The sequence below is a fragment of the Cyanistes caeruleus genome, chromosome 9 (assembly GCF_971803275.1).
Source record: "Cyanistes caeruleus chromosome 9, bCyaCae1.hap1.1, whole genome shotgun sequence".
In the NCBI taxonomy this organism is placed as follows: domain Eukaryota; kingdom Metazoa; phylum Chordata; class Aves; order Passeriformes; family Paridae; genus Cyanistes; species Cyanistes caeruleus.
Genome location: NC_141709.1, coordinates 7,299,132 through 7,316,165, shown reverse-complemented (window position 1 = coordinate 7,316,165; position 17,034 = coordinate 7,299,132). Strand labels below are relative to the sequence as shown.

General features: G+C 44.3%; 1 protein-coding gene across 3 annotated transcripts; it reads left to right on the top strand.

Moving 5' to 3' along the window:
* The first annotated feature begins 254 nt into the window (after positions 1–254).
* Positions 255–16,050, top strand: LOC147651481 (uncharacterized). 3 transcript variants are annotated; one of them, XR_015274080.1, is made up of 5 exons: positions 255–4,472; positions 7,439–7,621; positions 10,921–11,044; positions 12,295–13,576; positions 15,035–16,050. XR_015274080.1 is itself a non-coding variant. In XM_086842776.1 (4 exons), the coding sequence occupies exon 3, from the start codon at positions 12,150–12,152 to the stop codon at positions 13,365–13,367; it is 1,218 nt and encodes a 405-aa protein (XP_086698902.1). In that variant the 5' UTR covers positions 255–4,472; positions 7,439–7,621; positions 10,921–12,149; the 3' UTR covers positions 13,368–13,576; positions 15,035–16,050. The 3 variants fall into 3 exon arrangements, 2 of the variants coding, with proteins under 2 accessions (XP_086698902.1, XP_086698901.1); XM_086842776.1 differs by having other exon boundaries at positions 10,921–13,576; XM_086842775.1 differs by lacking the exons at positions 255–4,472; positions 7,439–7,621 and having other exon boundaries at positions 9,295–13,576.
* Positions 16,051–17,034: the final 984 nt, after the last annotated feature.

The following is a 17,034-nucleotide window of genomic DNA, read 5'->3' as shown; positions in this document are numbered from 1 at the left end:
AAGCCTTTTAACAGTTCAAATAGTGCAACATTGGCAATTTCTTTCAGTAATGTTTGGTCCAATCTCTGTGTAATATCTGCAGCATAGGCAGAATCAGTCACAATATTTAAGGGAGTGTGAGGAAATCATTGGAAAGCCATAGTTACAGCATGCAACTCCAGTAATTGAGATGATTCATTATTGTGACCTTTGAGTGTTTTCTTCCAGGTCACAATGGCTTTACCTGTTTTCCCTGACCCATCAGTAAAGACAGTGAGACCTTTCAGGGGTGTGCAATGGCTCAGTGGTCCCACTTAATTGCAGCAGTTTATGACTACGTAGGTGGTAGGTGATGTGTCCTGTATAATTTGGTAAAACACTTTGTAGTGCTGTTCTACTTGAAAATCACCATTCAAAATATTCCTCTGGAACAGGTACAATGATTTTTGCAGGACCTTTGGCATTTAACTGTAAGCATCTTTGGCAATATTTGATAATTACTGTACAATCAATTCAAATATGGAAGCTGCTGTCTTTTTAGGTTGGTGAGGTAAAAAACCCCATTCCAGAATCTGCAGTGAGTCGGACCACTGAGTATCCCTTTGACCAATGATGCCCGTGGAATGTAGGTCAACAATAACAACAAATACTGTAACACAAACCTTCGGACATATCGGATACACTTGCCCATTTTTATGGCCTGCTCTACTAATTCAAGTGTGGTTTTTGCCTCTGGTGTTAATCTCCTTGAGGAGGTTAACTCAGGGTTAAGGGTTAACTTTAAGGATGTTAAATAATGGTGCCAATTGTAGAGTGGTTAACCCTAAATAAGGTCTTACCCAGTTAATGATACCCAAAAGCTGTTGTGCATCATTTAAAGTCTGAATTTTGATTGAGAATTTAATTGTGGTTGTATGGTCTGATCTAATATTTTAACTCCCAGGTATTTCCATGGTGGTTGTTGTTGTAGCTTTTCTGGTGCAATTTGTAAGGCAAATTCTTGCAGCGCTCACATCAGTTCTGGCTGAATTTGTAAAAGGCCTTCTTTGGTTGGTGTTGCTCTTAAGATGTCATCCATATAGTGATCACAATATGCCTCTGGAAATTGTTCTCTCACTATTGAGAGTACCTGTGCAACATACCACTGGCAAATTGTGGAGCTATTTTTCATTCCATGTGGCTGCACTTTCCATAAATATCATTTGACTGATGCTGTATGATTGATGGAAGGCTCTGTAAAAGCAAACTTTAGGGTATCATCTGGATACCCTGCAAGGGAACAGTGAAAAAACAATCTTTTAAAACAACAATTAAAATGTCCCAATTGTCAGCCAGGGATGAGGGGCTCTGGGACGGGGCAGGTCCAGCTCTCATCCACAGCACCCCCAAGTCCTTCTCCCAGGGCTGCTCCATCTGCTCAGCCCCCACCTGGACTGATCACAGGGATTGTCCTGACCCAGGCACAGCCCTTGTTAAACCTCTTGAGATTTCCATGGACCACTTCTGGAACTTGTTTAGGTCCCCCTGGATGTCATCCCATCCTTCAGGGTTTTCACTGCACTCTTAGCTTGGTGTCACCTTCAAACCTGAGGGTGCCCTCCATCGTCTGTGTCATTAATGCAGATATTAAATAAAAATGTATTTATACTTTGTATGTCTGCATGTTTAAAGCTAAAATCTACCTGTATGATAAAGGAATGTCACGATCCTGACACAGCCTCTCCTCAGGAGGATTAACATCCAGGATCTCAGCCTGTGCATGGGGTTGACACTGAGCTACAGCCAGCTGGAGGTTTGTCTTTGTCAATCACATGTGACATTTAAAGAAATTTCTTGCCTTCATAGGTTCCCATCTTTGATTATATGAGAAGCAGAGCACAGGATGCTGTCAAAAATCAAAAAAGCACCTGAATTTCCCTTCTCAGTAATTCCCTTTCTGGACTGGGAATTGTTTAGAGATAGCCTGAAAATGAAGGAAAACTAAATTGGTTCCTGTCTTAGTTACAGTAAGAATATAATGACACTCTAATGGTGTCAAAATTGGTGAATTAAAATCAGGGAGAAAACTTTGAGTTGGTTTTTTCTCTAAAGGGTTTTCTAAGGATCTCTTCAGGTTCTAGCTGCAATTTGAGGAAACACTTTTCAATCACTAGTCCTTGCCTGAGATTTAAAGCAAATAAGAGCACCAACAATTGCAAAGGGCAGTTAAATCTGCACTTTATTTTGGAAATACTTTGGGGATTTGCAGCTCCAGAGTCCTCAGCAATGGAACAACTCTCAGAGGACTTGGAATAATTCCTCCCTGCAGGTCACACATGATTTCTGACTGTGTAACTCCCAAAATAATCTATTAAAATAATGACTGCTTTGTAATTTTTTTAATTTTCTTAGGGGCAGCCACTGGATTGTCTTACAAATAATTTAATGTGTGGGAGTTGCAGCAAAACCCTGTCACTTCTCTTTTTATTGTTGAAACTCATCACAAATCATTAAATTGAAACCAGGCAACCGAGGAAAAAAATGAGTTTTGACAAAATTAGAGCCATTCTGAAAAAACAAAAAACCCTGGCACTTCTGTACAGTGGCACAAACTTTGAAAACTTTTGGGGTTTTCTTTTTCTTTCACTATCTAATTTCTAAAATTTTCAGTCTGGGATTTGATTAATTTAGACTACACAGCCCCAAGATGTTGAAGCAATGATGATTTCAGTTTGGGAAGGAGAGTTGGAAGTCTAACTTTCATGCTCAGTCCTGGCCCATATGAGTAGGGATCGTGGCAATGTCTGCAAAGAGCATTAAAACACTCCAATCCTGACCTAAAATGCCTTGGTTACTTTTTTCACTCCAGCTGGAACTGCACATCTTGGTCAAAACACACAAAAAAATGGTCTAAGCCGTGAATCAAGATGAGAGATAAACAAAATGGATAATTCCAAAAGAAAACTATTCAGAGTAATGGACAAGAAAGAAAATTATTAGACTAAAAGAGGGACATGTGTGTTAAACCTCTCTCTATTCAAGCATTGCTAAAACAGTTCCTTGTGTTGGTCAAGTAAAATACTTATGATAAACTATTGGATATTACACCTGGATAAACTATTGGATATTACACCTCTCTGACTTATGTCACCTCAGCTTTAGGAAATTAAGTAAATTACCTTGACTTCAATGAAGTATTGGACATAATGTCACGTTCCCAAATTATTGGTTAGGATGAAGATGGTGGGAAATGACACAGCAGCCCTGAGATAAGTATGGGAAAAGCCAAGCTTTGCCCTTAATGACAGAGCTGTAAAATGAGAACTTTCCCAAGCAGAGCCTTAGGATTCCTCATGAGGTTTCCTGGGATAGCAGCTCCCAAGGCTTGTCCCTTGCATAGCCCTGCTGGTAAATTGGTGTCTGTGACCAAGAGGTATCCAAAGGTTCTGCTCCTGTCCCAGGCACTGGCCAGGGATCCCCAGAGCCAGACAATGTTGGGGTGAAGAGCGTGATGGGAACAGACATGTCCAGGCTCCAGCCATGTCCTGGCGTCCCCTCTAGACAGGTGGTGGCTGATAATCCAGCAGAGGCAGGCCACTATCCCATAGAATCAGAAAGTTTGGAGAAAGCCCCCAAGACCCTCAAGAATGGGTCTTGCTTGGAATAGCCAGTGAGGAGAACATTCCCAAAGCTCATCATTAATGTTTCCAAGTTTGTGGACATTGTGGATGTGAGTTTGGGGACTATCTTTGTTTGTTGGGGGTTTTTTTGCCTTCTATTTTCTCCACCTGCAGCCGAACATATCCACCCTCCTGGCTGTGATGGATGTGCTGCCCTCTTTCCTCAGGTCTGGTGTCAAGTCCAGGGAAAACTCAGCCCCTGACCTGCCTCAGTGCTGCTCCCTGGCCCTGTCCCACATTTATCAGTGCAATAAAACACCTACAAGCTGCCTCCACTGAGATTTGCTTGGTTGTTTGCTTGTTTTATAAATATGCCAGGTGATTTATTTCAGAGTTTCCCTATCAGGTTCACCTGACAGAACATTGCTGAGATAATTTGCAATTTGTTTCCATTGATGTGTACATTTTAGCACTTCCTGACAACAGACGACCACTAATAAATAGGAGATGAATTATATTAATCCTTTCTGTCATTTATAGAAATGTTTTATTCCCCCTTCATATTTCAACTCAGTCATATCATTGTCTGCTGAGTTATTACAATGTGGGAAAACAAGGTTTTTTAGAAGTATTAGAGACATCCTATTTTTTCCTCACAGGGACACTAAACACCTGCCTTCAAAGATAATAGCAGTAACAATTATTTGCATCATAGCCCGAGCTCACTTGATAGCTGGAAGCTGCTGTTCTTATCTCTGAGCCTCCCAACCTGTCCCCAGTGAGACAACCACATGAAATGCTGCCATTTCTCTCTGCAACACTAAACTTTGTGGATGTGTGGGACCTGACACAGAGGAAAATCAGCCGCAAGGTTGCCTTTTATGTTTGTTTTAGGTATGCAGATAAACAGTGGGGTCTAAGTGAGCAAATAAAAACAAATATGTAAATGTGGTTTCTCAAAAAAAGAAGCGCAAACTCATAATCAACTCCCCTAACAGACCATCAGCTGCTGCAGGCCCTGCCAGCAGAGGGGAGTTGGTACCTCAGAAGAGCAAAGGTAATAAAGAGTCAAGTTGTTCTCACACATTGCCGTGAGGGGGTTCCACAGGGTGAACAGCTCCAGTGTGCTTTATCCAAGTCACAGTTCTGCTGCTTTTATTAATGCCATCAACACAAGGAGAGGGTTTAGATGGGATACTGGGATGAAATCCTTCCCTGTGAGGGTGGGGAGGCCCTGGCACAGGGTGCCCAGAGAAGCTGTGGCTGTCCCATCCCTGCCCTGCTCCTACACTCTCTATGGAAAGGGGAGGCTGTCACACATGTCAGAAAGCACCAAAAGATCTGATTTTTCAAACAGCAGTTTGAGGAGTGCATTTGTAAAATATATTCATCAAGAAAAGATTATATAGGCAGGGAATGGAAGTGATAAGATGCAGATGGGACAAACAACTGTTTTTAGTATCGTGTCCTGACCCTTCCATTGCCTGAAAAATTTCAGTCCTGAATCAGTACACTGTCAAACAGCTGGCAGAATGCACACCAAATGTAAGTTTTATGAGCCTCACCATCCAAAAGCTGCTGCCATCATTTTACGACACTGGTGCTGGATATCCCTCCTTTAAATTCTGTTCCATCAGCAGGGCAATCCCATGCCCAGATTGGTGTCTGTTTGTGTGTACACTGTCTCCAAGTGGCATTTTTTAAACAAAAGTGTCTTGAACTGGCTGACAGGGGTTGTTTTGATGTGTAAAAGGAGCAATTTGGCATGGACAAAAGCTGCATTTCCCCATGCTGTTATCAACAATAAATGGTTTTCACATTGTCAGCTGTTCTAACACCAGTGTACATATCCAGAGCAGACTTTCTGTCAGGTTTTTATTATATATCTCCATGCTCTGGTCTATCTCAGCTCCATCTCTCAGCACTCCCTGATTTCTGATACAGATTTATCTCCATCCCCTTGGCACTGCTGTGTGCTCCCTTTTACGGCTGTGAAATATTTGCAGGGCAATCCCTGAACCACAAAGCACAGGGCAGGGAATGGCATCCTGTGTTCACAACATGCAAATCCACTCCCCCCTTTCCCATTCTTTCCAGCTTGGTGGATTTACTGTATCCTGTTTGCCTCTCTCTGGCTCCTTGTGCTGGGTGGTGTCTCTTAGATTTAGAGTTTGGCAGGCTGAGAAATATAATCCTGGTTCTAGCAGCAGACTGTGGAGACTTGGCAGGGCTGCCTACACAGATGCAAATAGACTGGAAGTGCTCATTATCTGAGGAACTCTCAGCTTTTCAAAAGCAAACAAACCTCTTTTTTTCTCTCCCTTTCTTCCCACTTCACCACGCTTCCATGTAAAAATAAGGCAAGAATGTAATTTCAGAAATATCTTCTTTGCCTTACAAAAATACAGCAAGCTCCTAGCCTTTTCCTAAACATCCCATAAATCTTATACAATTCCCAAATTCTCTTTCCCTGGGCAGAGATATGAGGTCACCTGGGGAGAAGTGACTCATGTCAGGAAGTGCCACCAGGATGGTCTCCTAGTACAGCCAGGTCAGAGACTGGGCTTTGGGGTTCTCCCCATCCTTCCTTGCCCTGCTCCTGTACTCCATAGAATATTTGGAAACCAGATTTTTATCCCAGGGTTGAAAACAACACCCAGGTTTGGATAGGTATTTTGGGTATATTGTCCTAAAAACATAAACAAAGGGATTTTGTGCTCTTCATTCCAGACAAACACAGAACCCTATTTGGAATAAGAGAGATGAAAAAGACTTTCATTCACCAAACAAAATATAAATAATATCAAGGCTGACTGGGGGTGAAAGGCCTGACAGAATGAGGGATGGCTGCTGCTGTTTGCATGGCCCCATGCTCTGCTAAAGAGAGAAAAGTAGCCAGCCCTGAACCATGGAATAGGCAGAGCAGGGCTCACAGCTGAGGAGGGCAAAACAAAACCTGGGTGGATCTCATTTTCACAGTATAATTCAGAATGAAAACTGCAGTTAAAATGTTTCAAATGTCCCTCGGGTGTGATTAAAATCCTTGAATCCACTGGGATTTTTCAAGTGCAAGTTGAATCAGGTTCCAAGGATTCTATTCAGGTGAGGAGGAATGAAGCCCAAAACTGGACCATGCCCAAAATGTGGTCTGCTCACCACTTTTGTCACAGCTGATGACATGACCTAAGTGTGTCCTAGTGACAACAGAGGCAATAAGACACATTGTGAACATCCTTTTTGCCTTATTTTCTTACTTGTATCTCCATCCAAGATTATGAAAAAGGAAAAGAAAAACCAATTAAGAACTAAAAATGGCACTAGGAATATCAGGAACATAGAGAAGCTGTGTCTGCCGCATCCCTGGAAGTGTCCAGGGCCAGGTTGGAAAGGGCTTGGAGAAAGCTGGGATAGTAGAAGGTGTCCTTGCCCCTGACAGGGAATGGGACTGGATGGGCTTAATGTCACTCCAATACAAACCATTCTGTGATTCTATGATTATTCTTTCTCCCAGATAACAGATTCTCAGGAGTAGGACTTCAGGTATTTAATTTACAGTATCTGGTATATGAAATGAACTTATGTAAAAGAAGTACTTTGAGAAAAATGACAATCAACACAGTAGCACTGTGGTGCATCCTGGTTCCCAAACAACTGGAGTCTGGGGATGATTTTCCCAGACCTTAGCAGGCACATAAGTAAGTGATTCTTTTAAGGACAAAAGTGTTTATAATGAAGCAGAAGACTCTCCTTGGAGCTTATCAGAAGAACTCTCTGAGTTAAACAATTTTTCTCCTGGCTCAAGGGTAGATTTATAGGCACCAGATGCAGAAAAATGGTTCATGACCTATTTTTCCCTGCAGGAGTTCCCACAAAGCTGAACAGTCAGGACCAAATGGGGCCTCAGCACATGCAAACACAGAGCCAATGGAGCATGAGATAATATTTCGAATGAAAAGCATCCAGGCACACACAGAGACTCATTCATGGAAGCGGTGCCATCTGCAGCAGTGGAGATTTAACTCACAAGCAACCACAGGGCTGAGGTAACAAGGGGCTGGGTTACTTTCTAGGATTTTTTACCCACATCAAAACTCCTAAGGAAAATTTAAGGCCACTAACGGAGTGGAGAAACATAAAGAAGCAGAGGTGGCTGAAAATACTTCTTTCCTAAGTCCACTTTCCTTTATATTTGGAAATCAAGTGGGATGTTCCAGCAGTGAGCAGTGAGTGAGGAAAGCGAGAAAGAGGCCAAAGAAATCAGGAGGCTATAACTGGAATTGTTATGATGATGGAGTCACAGAACCATGGAATGGTTTGGGATGGAAGGACTTTAAAGCCCATACAGAGTCACCCCCTGCCATGGACAGGGACACCTTCCACTAGCCCAGCTTTCTCCAAGCCCCATCCAACCTTGCCTTGGACACTGCCAGGGATCTAGAGGCAGACACAGCTTCACTGGGGAGGCCTCCCCACCCTCACAGGGAACAACTCCTTCCCAATATCCCATCCAACCCTGCCCTCTGTCAGTGGGAAGACATTCTCCCTTGTCCTGTCACTCCTGGAGTGACATTTACATCTTTGTCAATAGTGTCTCTTAATCTTTCTTTCAGGTCCTTCAGGTACTGAATGGATCCCTAGTAGGAAAGATGAAAGTAGCAGGAATTTAATGGACAAAATTTGTAAATGACCTACAAAAAAGCCTCTCATGCACCACAGAACACAATCAAGGAAAAAAACTGAATTGCAGCCCACCTTTGATGGAGTTTTAGGGGCAAATAACTCCTCTCTGCTCAAGCTTGCTTGGTGATTCCAGTAGCTCTGCTTGGTTTTCTTTGATAGTGTTACATACTGTCTTCCAAAAATTTTCAAGTTTTGGAGACATTAATTTTTTTTAATCATTAACCTGACAAAAAAAAAAGGTATAAAATATAAAACAAATAAACAAATAAAACAACAACAAACAACACAAACAAAAAAACTAAAACCAAACCAACCAAACCTCCCAACTATTTGGTTTTCAAAACTCAGCTGAACTTCCTGGAACAATGGAGAACCAGAATCATTTAAGGGACTTTATCTGGAGGTCCCATTTCCTCCTGAACATTGGATGGTGCTTGGTACAGCCTGATCTAGTGAGTGGCATCCCTGTCTACGGCAGCAGGGTGGAGCTGGATGATGTTTAAGGTCCCTTCCAACCCAAACCATTCCATGATCATGTGATTCCATGGTTTGCTTCCAAGAAGTCCATGAAATGTGTTTAAAGGGTCTCTGCATTGAGAATCATTAGCATTCCCTGTCAAGTTATGAAGACTCTTTGTCAGATAGGATTAGAAGGATTTTTTTGTTTGTTTTTTTAAGAGATGAAGTCCTTTTTGGCAATATCTGCATTTTGATTAGACTTACTAATCAAAGGGTAACTCTTCCAGAAAAGTGAATTTCAGCAGGACTTGAGCTCCTGAGCTGCTTTTGAAATGAGGGCAGCAGTTACCAAGTTATTTGGGTGCTTTCGAGCTGTGACCAGAAGCTCCATTTATCCCTCAGTCACAAGCTAACATCCCTAAACACTCATTCAGCAGGTCAAGGTGGGCCATGCAGTTGTGCTTGTACATGAACTTTAGTTTTTGGTGTTTGATTTCTGTGCCAGGGCAGCTCTGCTCAGTCCCTGTCTCATCCCACATCTGCCATTCTTAAAAACACAGGGCTTGATCTTAGGGCTGGGTGGGTTCTCTAAACTGCAGGTTTGGGGATCTGTGATTATTGTGGTGTTGGGATCTCTGCAGTGCCAGGATCTCTGACTAACGTCCTTCTTAACTGTGACTTGAAAATGTTTATTCAGTGAGAGAAACGCAGCTGGATTCAGTTTAACCCTCTGATAAGTCATTCACTGGTAACATCAAGTTAATGGAATTGCAGTTTCATCTTTTGAGAGCTTTGAGACAGAGGACGATCTGTGGTTCAAAAATCATGTTATAGTTTCACACAAGAATTACTATATTGTGATATTATGTATCTAGAGGAATATAAATAAAATTGTGCAGCAAAACAATTCTGGCTTTGTGTTTTCATTGCTTTTGTAGTTTTCCTTCTAACAAACCCCCTGGAGGTTTCTCACTTCAAGCTGGATTTGAAGTGGGGCACACAAGGGATCGTTTTTCAGGGAAGATCATGGTGACTCTGACATGGAGCCTGGAATTTGGAGAGGTAAATGGCCAAGGTAAAGCTCAGAACTATTACAGAGAGGAAAAAAAATAACCTTTCTCTAAATATAGAGTTGTACCTCTGGAATTTTAAGGAAAACCTGGCCAAGAGAGTAAAACCAAACCAGGGCAGGGGCACCACCCTCTTTTTAGTTTCACACCAGTTTTACACCTGTTAATTCAGCAGCAATGTGAGGTCAAAGCCAATCCAAATGATTTCATTCCAGACATCCCCATTGGTGGACTTTGCCACTGAATCCAGCAATCATTCATGGGAAGGGATGAGCTGGGATGAAAATCAGTGCATTCTTTATAGCATTTTTGCTTTCTTTAGGAAGAGGACAGGAGATCCCAAGGACAGAATCAGGATTTCTTTTTCCCTGTTTGCTACAAACAACTTCCAGCTTTGCACTGAACTTGGTGGATGTCTGGGTGTCCACATTCTCCAGCCAGAGCTATTCCTAAAGGGATGTCTTGTTTCTGACAGTTTTAGTCTTCCTTTTACCTTATATATTTGTTCTCATAGCTCAGAAGAACATGGAAATGCCTCTAGAGATCTACCCCACTCTTTAAATGGGGACAATAGAATTTTTGTGCAAAAAAAAAAATTGTTTAAAAGTTGTTCATATGCCTTTGTGATGTTATCCATTGTGGCAATTTTTGGGATGCCTAACTCACAGAATCATGGAATTCTAAGCTTGAACAAGACCTTTAAAAGTCATGAGCTTCAGGCCCTCAATGTGGTCAGGAAACACAGAAATGATCCCCTTCCATCTGGAATTCCTTCCAACAGCTCTGGTGACTCTTCTGCATGATTTGGGCTTTAAAGGCAATAAGTTGTATTTAATGCAGAATGTGCTTTTGTTTTCTTTTTCCCTCACAGTTTTTCTACCTGAAACAAACTTCATCCTGACAGAGCATCCAAGTGTTGATTTCATTTTGATTTCATCGCTTCACTGCTGTGGCAAAAAAACACCTCCATACAATCATGGGATATCCTGAGTTGGAAGGGACCCATCAGGATCATGGAGTCCAGCTGCTGGCCCTGCACAGACACCCCAACAGTCCCACCCTGTGAATCCCTGGGAGCGTTGTCCAAACACTCCTGGAACTCTGGCATTTGGAATCTTCTCTTCTCTCCACAGATATTCAGATACAGAAGATTAAAATTTTAGCTGGAATATTATACCAAGGAGAGAAAAAAAGCAGGGGAAAGAGAAGATGGCTTTTTGTTTCCCTGTCTCAATGGACACCTTCACATTGTGAAAGGTGAGATGTCCCCTGTTCACAGGGAGTGGAGGAACAAACTCTTTCCCTTTATCTCTGTTTATTAAGCACTGTCCTATTTATCTTGCCTGACTTGTACAGGGGGAATCCTCATCTGAGACACCAATATTAATAACTTGCCATATTTGTTTTCATTTTGCTTTGCAATAGAGGACAGGAACATTATCTCAATTAGTCTTAGAAATAGAGGCAATGCAAATACAACAAGCCTGAACCTTGGACCACTGGAAACTCATATGTGATCTATCACTCATTTTCAAAACAAAAGCCAACAGCGTAAACTGCTTTTAAAAAAACTATTTCCTTCCTTTATGACATCTGGAAAAGCAGGGACACACATATCTTTTATGAAATCTTTTCCCTCACAATTTTGCGAAGCTATTTCTTAATTCAGAAATAGAAAATGGCAGGTACTTATCAGCATTATACAGCATAGAAAATCCCATTTTATGCATTCTCTTATGGAGCATTCTCTTATGGAATTTTAAAATTACTCTTTCCTCAAATTTGGACAAATTTTGAAAATACATTTCTTTCAAGGGGAAAAAAAACCCAAATGCTCAAAACTTTTCATTTGGACAAAATCAAAAGTGTGATTTTTAAATGCCAGTGATATCAAATTACTTTCATAGGAAAACAAAACAACTCCCAAAAAAAAGCCACATGAAACATTATTTAAAACAGTCACACCTTGTTTGGTTTTTTTTGAATCACAGAATGCTTTGGGTTAGAAGGGATATAAAACCTGATCCCTGGCAGTGCAAAGCTCACAGGAAACAATTCCTTCCCAACAGCCCATCTAACCCATCAAAAACTGGAGTATTCACCACTATTTTCTCTTGTAACTTCCCAGTTGAAATTGGAGCTATGTGAACGTTTCAGCCATTTGGAAATTGTGTTCCAACAGCTCATCTCTGGAGTTTTTCCTTTGGCTCCTGACCTGCGTGAGATCTCCTGTGGTTTACTCTGCTTTATAAAGGGGCAGATGACGGCATTTTTAACAATGGTGGAAGAAAAAATTTTCCCAATGAGCTCAATATTTTCACATCACAACTCTTGATCCTAAACTTGGTGTTGGACGTGTTTCATGTGCAAGAGCCTCTGCATTTTTCAGTGGGCACTCTATTCTGATTTAGAAGGCAATTCTTTTGTGAATATGCATTTATTACAGTTAATAGACACCAATAAATTATGGTCCTGGATTTTTTTTAACATTTTCCACAATTCTACAGGTCCTAGGGGTGCTGGAGAGTGGCCCGTGGGGACAGCAGCACGTACCAGGCTCCTTCGTGACGAGGGGCTGCGGTGCCCACTCCCAGGAGAGCAGCTCCGGCAGGAGACAGCGGCTCCGGCAGGAGACAGCGGCTCCCGGGATCCTGCGGCGTCAAGGCGCGGCAGAGATGGCGAGCGCGGGCGTCCAGCCCAAGCAGAGTTGGCTGCGCCGTCTGAGGCGACAGAAGGTGAGCGATGGGGCAGCACGCAGCTGCCTCGGGGCCGGGGCCGGGCTGCCGGCACGGAGGGAGCTGCTGGGCCAGGGCAGGCCTTTGGGTCCCACGCGGCCGCCTCGTCGTCAGCCTTGTCCTGGTGTGTGCAGGTGCAGATCCGTGAGTGGCGGGCAGCACCTCAGGAGGCTGAGGAGCACCGTGACTCCTGGGCTGGGCCTGGCGCGCAGGCGGCAGCAGCAGAGAGCCGGGCAGCGGCCCCGCACAGCCCCTGCTGTCCCCCCAGCCCATTGCCCAGCCAGCAGGAAGATCTCGGGCTGCGGGCAGGTTCAGGAGGGGTGGCACTCCTGGCAGAGCCACGGGCTGAGGAGGGGTCCCGCACTGAGGAGCTCAGCTTGGGCCCACCCACGGAGTGGGCAGAAGACACAGACCTGGGCAGGAGTGCTGACCAGGAGAGCATCTCAGGGTCCCTCCAGTCTGAGCCACTGCCAGATGACACCGAGCCAAGGAGGATGGCTGGGGAGGAGAATAACTTTGTGCCTCTCCCACGTGAGGCTTGGGTAGAAGACCAAGACCAAAGCCAGAGCAGTGAGGGAGAGAGCTCCTCATGGTCCCTCTCATGGATGTCATCGGAAAAAGACCATGACAGCGAGGAACCGACTCCCTCAGGATTCCTGATATGTGAGTCAGGGGCAGGGAACTGGGGCTCTAAAGCTTGCACAGCCGTAGAGGATGGTGTGGATCAGCCACAGGAAGCTCTGACCTGCCCATTTCACATGAAAGCCCTGTCCTTTCACTTGGGCACAGGCACTGAGGAAGATGCAGAGGGGGATTTTAGGGAACTGGAGTGTCGTTCTAATTAGGAACAGCGAGAAGAACGACACGGACTCTCAAGGGAGTCACAACACAAGAATTCTCAAGTTTATTACTTCAGGCCTGTTTTATAGACTGATCCGTGGAAAGTACAGAAAGGAAACTCTTATTGGTTAGTAAAGTGCTACATTACCATCATTGGTCAGTGGGGCTCACTACCCCCCTGATTTTCTCCTGCAAGGAAAACAAGAGGACTGTCGTGGGTTTAAACCACTAACTAAGAAAATTACTTACTTCTTGCTGTGAGATATGGATTAGAATAAGAGCAAAACAGGCATACAACTTAAAAGGGGAAAAAAAAGAAAGTTTATTGACAAACCACAATAATAAGAACACCAGAATAAACTTCCAGAAAAACCTTTCCATCCCCTATCTACCCACTATTCCCTTGTTCACATGACAACAGAGACAAAAACTCTGGAACTCTGATGGTTAAAACAGTCCCAATTCTTGCTAGTCTTTTTACCAATCTTTATAGAGAAACAGAAGTTTCTTCCTGTTAATTTATGGAGTTTCTCACAAGAAAACTATTTTTGTTATAGTTTTCTATTGCCCTAATGTTAGCTGTCCAGAGATGCTATTATTAGAGTTCACTCCTCCCATTCTCACATCACTCTGAGGTGTGTATGGGCCATGCGTCTAGAGATAGCATTTTTAAGGATAAGTTATTCAAAGGCAAAAAAAGAAAAAAAAAAGTCTTCTTCATCTGTTTCTGTGAGCTTCACCAGAAAACAGTTTTCTCATGGCCTCTCAGGGCTTCAAATCTCTCAACAGTTTTCTCATGGCCTCTCAAGGCTTTTAATCTCCCAGTACTTCACTGTACTATAATTACTCTTTACTCAAATTTACACTTTGAACACTATTCCTCTCTAGATCCTATATCATGAATTAAAGGAGTTCTTTTCAGGACTTCATTGTCCATCTCCATAGTTTTAACAGGGAGATATTTCAGCTTAATTAAAGCATCTTCTTAATTCTCTACCTTCCTTGAAGCTTCTTTTCTTTCCTGTCACTGGTAGTTTATAAAGTCTCTTTTCATGTTGATCTCTCTCTCTCTCTCTCTGGATAAAAAGATTAATCCGCAAGTCTCATCTGAATAATGAAAGAGTTAAAATCTTGCCCAGGCTTTTGTAGATGGTTCGGAGATCTCTGCTGAACAGGAGCTGGAGCCGTCTGCGATGGAAGGTTCCTCATGGCTGCTCTGGAGAGTGTGGTCGCTGTTCCAACCCGCTGCAGGTCCAGAGCCTCTCTCTTTCTTCACTGGGCAGTTTCTAGTGAATTAGTTACAGCAAAACCTGCAGCCGAGCCAGAGATCGGCTCGGCCCGGCCCGGGCCCGAGGAAAACCTTCCCCAGGCCCCCCCATCTCCCGGCCGGGAGACGGGGCAGGCCCGGCCCCATCCCCGCCCGGCCGCATGGCCTGGGCAGGGACGGGAGGCCTGGAGCTCCTCCACCCTCCACAGCCAGGAAACAAAGAGAACCCAGAGAGCTCTGCTTTTACATTTTAAGGTAGGGTTCACAAGTTGATCCCACTTTTCAATGGCCTAAACTGCTGTCAATTCCCAGCAATGACCGATAATTGGTCAGGAGAAAAGACTCCAAGCACTTCCCAGCAACTCCAACTCCCTTAAAGGTAAAGTAACTCCATGACAAGGACAGACAAACAGCACATGTTGTTTTCTGTCTCTGGGGATTGTTTTGAAATCCTCCTATGAATTTCCCAGGCTAGCTTCTCAGGCAGGACTGAGAGGCCATGGGCCTGCAGTTTCTGCAGCTCTCTGCAGCCTGTACTAAAGCCAGCATCCACACTGGAGGATGCTGTGGGGACCAGTTGGTGGCAGGAAGAGTCACTGAAGTGTGAGAGGCTCAGATTCCAGCCTCTGCAGGGCCTGTGCTCAGCTGCAGCTGTCCCCATGCGGTGGCTGTCCCACTCCAGGAGGGCGCTCTGGGCTCTGTGCAGGGCGTTCGGGATGTCCCTCAGACGCCTCATTCCAGTGCTCCAGTCATAGAGGCCATCCCACCATGGCTCCACGCTGCCGGTGATAGAACACCCACGGAGGCCAAGCAAAACCCAAAGCAAGTCGGGGTTCTTGTCAGAGTAACCCTTCCTATGGCATGGACGCCTTCATGAAGGACCTGCACCAGACAATCGAGGGCACCCTCAGTCATTTGCAGACAACACCAAAGCTCAGTGGCAGTGATGATCTGCTGGAGCTGGGAGGCTCATGACTGAGGTGCCATCGTAGCTGCTGCCTTGAAGAACTTGAGGAGCAGAACTAGAAGAATTAATTGAGATAGATAGGTTAAAGTAGGGGTAGATGTTAGAAGAGATTAGTGCTAGGATTTAAGGTAACAGGATAGAGGTCATCTCTTGCCTTCAATTCCTGTTTAATTGCTAAATTAAAAATTTGGGCTCAGAATAGGGTGTATCATAAGAAAGCCAAGTGTTTAAGCTAAAGAGCTCTGGATATTTAAGCTAGAAATTAGTTTGTAAAGTAAAGCTGCAGGATTTTCAACGCTTTTTATTTCCTATAGATAGTCTCATTCAGCCCTTGATCTGGTGTGTTCCTTTGGAACATATTCCTTAGGCAGCTGAGCTGTAGCTTTTGCTAAGTTAAAACAGGTTAGATATAGATAAGTTGTTTTTATTGAAATAAAATGATTGAATTGTTAAATCAGAAGTGCTTGTTGTTTTCATTGTGCTGTGGTCATTGATTTGGGGGAAGATCCTGAAGGCTGAGGCCTTTTGGTTGCTGGGGTGGTGCAGTGTGTGCTGTGTGGGGCAGAGGAGAAAGGCGCTGCCTGCACCGGGAGGGATGTGGGGACACCAAGTCCTTGTGACTTGTGGCACAAGGCGTTTGTTTGATGGAAAAGTCCCTTTTTAGTGTGCATTTCTCCTCCTAGAGAGCTGCCCTGGCACAGAGATCATGCTGTAGGATCTGTGCAGGAAGAAGTGCTCCCAGCCATGCCAAGTAGATTTTGCAGAGCTCCCTGTTCTGCAGGGGAGCAGCTCCCAGGCTGTTTTGTGGAACTCGTTGGGAGGCTCACAGTGATTTTCCTGCCAGGAGATTGGATCCCACTCGCTGTGTCAGGTGCCCCCAGAGGTGCTGCAGCACTAAAATGCATTTGCAAATGCAGCTCTTGCTGCCTCACTGAAAATCTACAGAGACACCGAGCCTGAGAGGACACGTGCTTGGCAATGCCCATTCTCCAGCTAAAACTGCAGGATCCCACAGTCTGCCACGCTGGACACTGCCTGTCCTTGGGTTCACAGCAAAGCAGCTGCTTGGTTTGTGTTTGCAGCCTCAGGCTCCTGCTTGCTCCCAAATGAGCAATGGCCAGGAGATCTGTGCAGAGCTGCCCGGGCTCCCTGACCAGGCCTCGCAGGAGCTGCAGCACACGGGGCGGCAACCCAGCCTTGCGAGGCTGTGAATCTCTTGGTGCTCACACAGAGGGGAATGGTGTGGGCTGAAAGGCTCTGTGTTTGCCAGGGTGTTCAAAAGGCAAAGGGAAAATCCTCCTGGACTCAGGCAAAGGGGACCTGCAGCTCACTGAGGTGAGTGCTGAGCTCCTCCAGCACCAATCCTGTGCTATGGAGCTGAGTCATGGAATCCCAGAATCCCAGAGTGGTTTGGGTTGGAAAGAACCTTTAAGCTCAT